The sequence below is a fragment of the Lactuca serriola genome, chromosome 5, assembly GCF_051521515.1.
Source record: "Lactuca serriola cultivar US96UC23 chromosome 5, Lser_US96UC23_V15, whole genome shotgun sequence".
NCBI lineage: Eukaryota > Viridiplantae > Streptophyta > Magnoliopsida > Asterales > Asteraceae > Lactuca > Lactuca serriola.
The window spans coordinates 8,208,421-8,214,650 of NC_136412.1; the positions used below are offsets into that span (position 1 = coordinate 8,208,421).

Consider the following 6,230-nt stretch of genomic DNA (forward strand, 5'->3'; position numbering starts at 1 on the left):
CATTTTATTCAACAATTGATAAGTTACTTATCTTTATTTTTGAACTTCCAATTATAAATGGTTTAATTTGGTAAGCTTTAAAATCACACTATTAACAAACTACATAATTAATTCATATTATATTAAATGTCTATATTGGATATTCAACTAAAAATATATGTTAATTTTAAATAATCAATAAAATAGTCTAAACAAAACTTATATCTTATTAGCTTAATAAAATTTTATTAATTTTTTATACGTGGTTTCACGAGTTATAACATGTATCTTCTAATTACTGATTCTTGAAATTATAGTAACTATGTTGGTAAAGTCACAAGTCACTAGTAATTGTTTCTTCTTTTAGTTTTAACATTAAAAAAATTCTTAAATTTCTCTTCTTGATATTAGATTGCAAATAAAATTGCATTCAATGAAAAAAAAAACTTTTATAAATCCCCACCTATTTTTAAATAAATTTGGTCTCTATCTGACATTTTTAGCGAGGTACCAATTTACTCCACATCTTCATTTCCATTTTGGTAACAAGCCCAGTTGGCACGATCACCGAGTTTTAGAATTAAAAATGAATTGTTTGATATTTAAAGTTAAAAACTTAAATGACAAAAAGAAAATGGTTCGAATTTGAACGGAGTCGTATACAACAAGGGTACTTGGGCTGCTACCTGAATTGACAAAACTGCCCTCACTTCGTCGGAATCAAGAAGCCGGCCTTCTGGACCATTTTGTCATAAAGAGAAAACACAAGAGTCCGGGTCAACCATTAACCCGTTAGTCATACCATATATAACATCACAATTTACACGTAATCAAACACACACACACACACTACACACACTATGAGACACCAAGAAGGAAGTTTGGACTTTCATGGATCAAGATTACGAGAAGCCACCGTAAAGATGGCTCATCTTTACCGGAGAATCTTCCGATTAGACGTCCGATGGAGTGTTTTACTCCAGAAGGTTTCAGTTTTTCGAGAAATCATTCGATTGATCTGGGATAGATTTCTTGCTTGTTCAATGGGGAAACCAGTCCGGTACCGGAGATTGTCTCAGGGGTCATCTTCTCCGGCGGAGGAATTGGAATCTGGTTTTGACCTTGAAAACCCCACCACCACCTGCAACGGCTATCAAGAAGATTCAGATTTAGTTACTCTCAAGATTAGTTTATTGGGTGATTGTCAAATTGGAAAAACAAGTTTCATGGTAAGTTTATTTTTCTTTTTCTTTTATTTATTTTTTTGAGAAAAAGTACAAAGGAATGATGGTATTGTGTATTTTAAATAATCTTTAAATCGGCATGATGACTTTTTTTAATCTGATTTTTTTTTGGTTTCTTTCAATATTAAATATAAACAACAGGATAATAATGATTTTTTTTGAATAATATTATTATGGGTAGTGATCGATTCAGTTACTTTTATTATGATTATTTTATAATTAAATTGGCTATTTTATGGTATTCGAAATTTGATTGATTGATTTTATTGTGAGGAATTTTGTTGAATTACTTTTGTTATGGTTAGTTTATAATCAGTTAGTTTTATTATGTTTTTTTATTTTTTTTATTATTTTTTTATTTTTATATTTAATTAAATTTGTTCTAGTTAATTTATGATTTAATGAATTTCGTTATCAGTATCATATAATTGAATTATTTTATTTTGATGTTGACGATACTTCCAATCTTGCAAAAAATATTTTCTTTTTGAATAATTGTTTCTTTCATGGCTAAACAAGAAACTATGAGAAGTTATATTTTATTCAGGGGTAGACTTAATTCCCAGTTTTGATGTTTTTTGTATTTTCTTTTTGTTTGTTTTAGGATTAAATATAACAAAAATCTAGAAATTATGGGGTTAAAGAAGTTTCTAATTTTTTAGAATATATATTAAATCTTCAAAATATTATAAGGAATCAGGGATTACGTATGTTGTGGATTTTAATTAATTTTAGAGAAATTATGGATTTGAAGAAAATTTTCATTTTGAGTAAAAAAGGAAACCATTTAAACTTTCTTTTTTGTTATCGATATTTTGAAGATTAAATACGTTGGAGACGAACAAGAGAACGGAAGATTGGAGATGGCTGGTTTAAATCTAATGGATAAGACGCTGTCGTTTGGTGGAGCAAGAATTGCATTTAGTATATGGGATGTTGGAGGTAATTAATTTTTTATTTATTTCAATTTATTTTAGAATTTTCTTAAATCTTTTAAAGTAAAATGAAATATACAACATTCAGGTGATAAGAGATCGAACGATCAAGTCCCGTTAGCGTGCAAAGACTCCGTCGCAATCTTGTTTATGTTCGATCTAACAAGCCGATGCACCCTCCACAAGTAAATTATTTATTTATTTCTTTACATTTTTTAAATTTATTTAAGCCAATTCTATAATTTAGTTAATGCTGTTTGTTTTTCTTGGATTCCCAGTGTATTAGGATGGTATATGCAAGCAAGAAAATGGAATCAGGTATGTAAAAGTTCATGACCAGTTTATTAGTATGTGATTTTAACAAATTAAAAATCGTAACAGTTTTATTTTGCAATTGCATAAATTTTCTTGGTATTTTGAATTTGTTCTTATAAATTTCAAAATAATGTTTTTTTTTTTTTTTTTTTTTTAAATTATTTTATCAAGGTTCTTTTTTTTTGTGGAGCAATTTCATAATTTGCAACTTGAAAGCATGCGAAATTTATGGTCATTTTAGTCATTAGATAAAAAATTTATTTCAAATAGTGGGGTGTGTGTGTATAAATTATAAAAGGTTGGGTAGGGAATAATTTGACACATCTTGGGTTGTTGATAATCATCTTTTACAAGTTAGCTTGTCAGGTGAGGTGCATCGACCTGTCGCTGGCCACCTTTATAAAAAGAATTATTTACTGATTTTTTTAATTTAATTTAATCTAATTGTTGCATTGCATGCATTGCAGACTGCAATTCCTATCTTGATAGGGACCAAGTTTGATGATTTTGTAATGCTTCCACCAGATCTACAATGGACCATTGTAAATCAGGTAAATTTATTGTTATATTTTGACATCATATTATTAGAAAGTCATAATTATAACATTTTTTTTGTAATAAAACAGGAGAACGTTTCAATTGAAATGTTTCCGTTGGGTTTCAGAGTAGCAAACACCATTTGATTTAAAATCTATTTTCTCCTTGTAACATATAACTAATGATAATAATTCATTTGGTAACGTAATATTAATTATCATTCTATATAAATTGAACAAAATTTAGATCTGTTAGGAAACAAACAAACAAATATGATCTCTAAGAATTTAAGTAAGGGCTGGCATGTGAATGAAAAGAATAATGAGTCACGATGTTTGTTTATATACAATATAAAATCTGTTTCTCACATAAACACACAATATAATATGATCTCTAAGAATTTAAGTTAGAGGAGGAAACCCAACCCATTTTGACAAAAGGATAACTAGTAATATGCTCCATTATTGTTGAAATAAATACTAGTATAATATTTTTGTTTCTTTTGTAAGTATTATTTAAAGAGCATGTGAATTATGACGTGGCAGGCACGGGCATACGCAAAGGTTATGAAAGCAACGTTATTTTTTTCAAGTGCTCGACACAACATTAATGTGAACAAGATCTTCAAATACATCATGGCTCGACTCTTCAATTTACCATGGTCTCTTCAACCCAATTTAAACCAAGGGGAGCCCATTATCGATCTTTACTAGGCGGAGAAGGAACATCTATCTACATCTATCTAGTCTTTTACTTTACTTGTATATAGTCGGAACCAGCATAGTCAGACTTTGACTTTGACTTTGACTTGGATATTATCAGCTAACCTAACCCGCTTACAAAATCTAATGGGAGAAGGTAATTTTTGTTTTGGAAAAGCTGACTCTTTGTTGTTAAATGCATGAACATGACCTTTTTGTGTTCTATATCGACATACTGTTTTGTTTTGGAGTATATAATATTTGTTGAAAATGTATTCAAGTCACAAAATTACTTTAATTATAAATAATTAGATTCAAAACTTTAATCACTTATAAAAATTGAATAAGTGATGGAAGGGTAAGGCTTCCATGTCTCTCCTATCTTCTTCTTGACCAAGACACCCATCTGGATTAATCAGATGAAAAGATTTAGAATCTAGTCCATCCATAATGCATTCATAGATTGAATCAATTTGAGCATGAGATGAATAGATTTATTTGGGTTCAGAATTGCCGTTAGATACAAATCGGAATGATGGAATAACGCCAACACCCACAGTCGTGGATTGAATCGGTTATGGGGAGTTATGGCATTTGAGGGCTAATCGGGAGAAATTGGTAACTAAATGTGACCGGCCGACAATGGTGTCGATGGCCATGGGTCTAGAGGATCATGGTGGTGTCATTGGGTTTAGGGAGGAGTATACGAAGGGAGAGGAAGAGTCTGAGTCGTGATCTTCTTGGTCATGGGGGGAGAGAGAGAGAGAGAGAGAGAGAGAGAGAGAGAGAGAGAGAGAGAGAGAGAGAGAGAGAGAGAGAGAGAGAAGTGGGTCCTTTCCAATGTTTTAAAAACCGGGTTTTTAGTTGAACCGGTATGAACCGGTTCGACCCCCGAGTGAACCGGTTTCTATATTTTTCATGTTTTTTTTATTTATTTATTTTATTTATTTATTTTTTTTTCTATTTTCTTACACATACATACATATATATATTATGAATTTGATGTTTACAAATTCAAACATTAAAAATACATATAAAAATAAGTTGTAAATGAATTCAAATACATTAAAATAACACATAACCATAAGTTTTAATGTTTTACATCAATCCATATATGTTAAAAAGAAATAAAATATAATATTGAAACCAAATATAATATTAGATGAATACAACCATATCAAAAAACTTTATAACATTTACCATATGTTTTTATTTAAAGAAAACTAAATAGATTTAGAAAAAAAATCATCAAAGTTTAGTATGTAAATGATTTTTTTCATGTGTATTTATTCGGTTTAACCGGTTTATTTTGACCGGTTCAACCGACTTTTTCTAAAAACCGGCCGGTTCAATCCGATTCAAAAATTAATATAAAACCGGTGATAGTTGAACAGCTTCTTCCTCCGGTTCCCGGTCCAACCGATTCGACCGGCCGGTTCAAACCGGTTTTTAAAACACTAGTCCATTCTTTTCTTTTCTATTTTTAATTGATAAATATTAAAATAAAAATACAAAAATACAAACAAGAAATTAGAAGGGTAAAATCGTCCTTTCAGGTTTCCCTAGAACCAAAAAACCATAAATTTCTTAATTTTAGGACTAAAACCACGGAAAGTATTTGATTTTGAACCTTTTATGTAAGTCGGAAATTTTTTGGACCATATCCACAGATTTTCATAAACCACAAGGGCCAATTTTGCAGTTTTTTCATTTTTAAATAGATGCTTATATATTTTTTAAATGTATAAACGTATTTTTTACGTATTTATACGGATTTTTAAGTATTTCACCTACTTTTATGTATTTTTATGTGTTTTTTTATCTATTATGTATTTATATGTATTTTTTAAAGTTTTTTTATATAGATGTTTATCTATTTTATGTATTTTAAATGTATAATTGTATTTTTTTTACGTATTTATCTATTTTTTTTTTTACTTCAGGTCGTTTGCACCATTTCATCAAATTCGTACAATTTCTTCGAGTATATCTAGATATTTTCCTACATACCCACATAATTTAAGCTTTTCCTATTTGCTTATCGTGAAATTAAACATCAAATGAAAAAAACTTAAAATATGTGGGTATGTAGGAAAACAATGTAGACATAATCAAAGAAGCCGTGCGAATTACATGAAATGGTGAAGACGATTTGAAGTAAAAAAATACATAAATACGTTAAAATAATATAGTTATACATTTAAAATACATAAAAATACATAAACATCTATATAAAAAACTAAAATAGAAAACATAAATACGTAAAAATATATATAAATATGTAATACATAAAAAAACACATAAAAATATACAACAAAATATGTAAAATACTTAAAAAATACATATAAATACGTAAAACAATACATTTATACATTTAAAATACACAAAACGGCATAAACATCTATATAAAAAACTTTTAAAAATATGTAAATACAAAAAAATACATAAATACGTAAAAATACATATAAATATGTAATAAATAAAAAACTAAGGCCTTTAGTTGATAGCACAGGAGATGG

The 6,230-nt window shown here is 28.7% G+C and overlaps 1 protein-coding gene across 1 annotated transcript; it reads left to right on the plus strand.

Annotated features, from left to right (window-relative positions):
* The first annotated feature begins 706 nt into the window (after nt 1–706).
* Nucleotides 707–3,938, plus strand: SGP1 (Ras-related small GTP-binding family protein). Its single transcript, XM_078999760.1, has 6 exons — nt 707–1,208; nt 2,045–2,165; nt 2,247–2,343; nt 2,437–2,476; nt 2,941–3,024; nt 3,556–3,938. Exons 1-6 carry the CDS (start codon nt 840–842, stop codon nt 3,721–3,723), a joined length of 879 nt encoding a protein of 292 aa, XP_078855886.1. The 5' UTR covers nt 707–839; the 3' UTR covers nt 3,724–3,938.
* The last annotated feature ends 2,292 nt before the right edge of the window (nt 3,939–6,230 follow it).

What these genes read in the sequence shown, in the direction of transcription:
- SGP1 (XM_078999760.1), top strand. Translation starts at nt 840, where the DNA reads ATGAGACACCAAGAAGGAAGTTTGGACTTTCATGGATCAAGATTACGA. An exon ending in TTGGAAAAACAAGTTTCATG is followed by an intron (nt 1,209 to 2,044) that starts GTAAGTTTATTT and finishes GATATTTTGAAG; the next exon opens with ATTAAATACGTTGGAGACGA. An exon ending in AAGCAAGAAAATGGAATCAG is followed by an intron (nt 2,477 to 2,940) that starts GTATGTAAAAGT and finishes CATGCATTGCAG; the next exon opens with ACTGCAATTCCTATCTTGAT.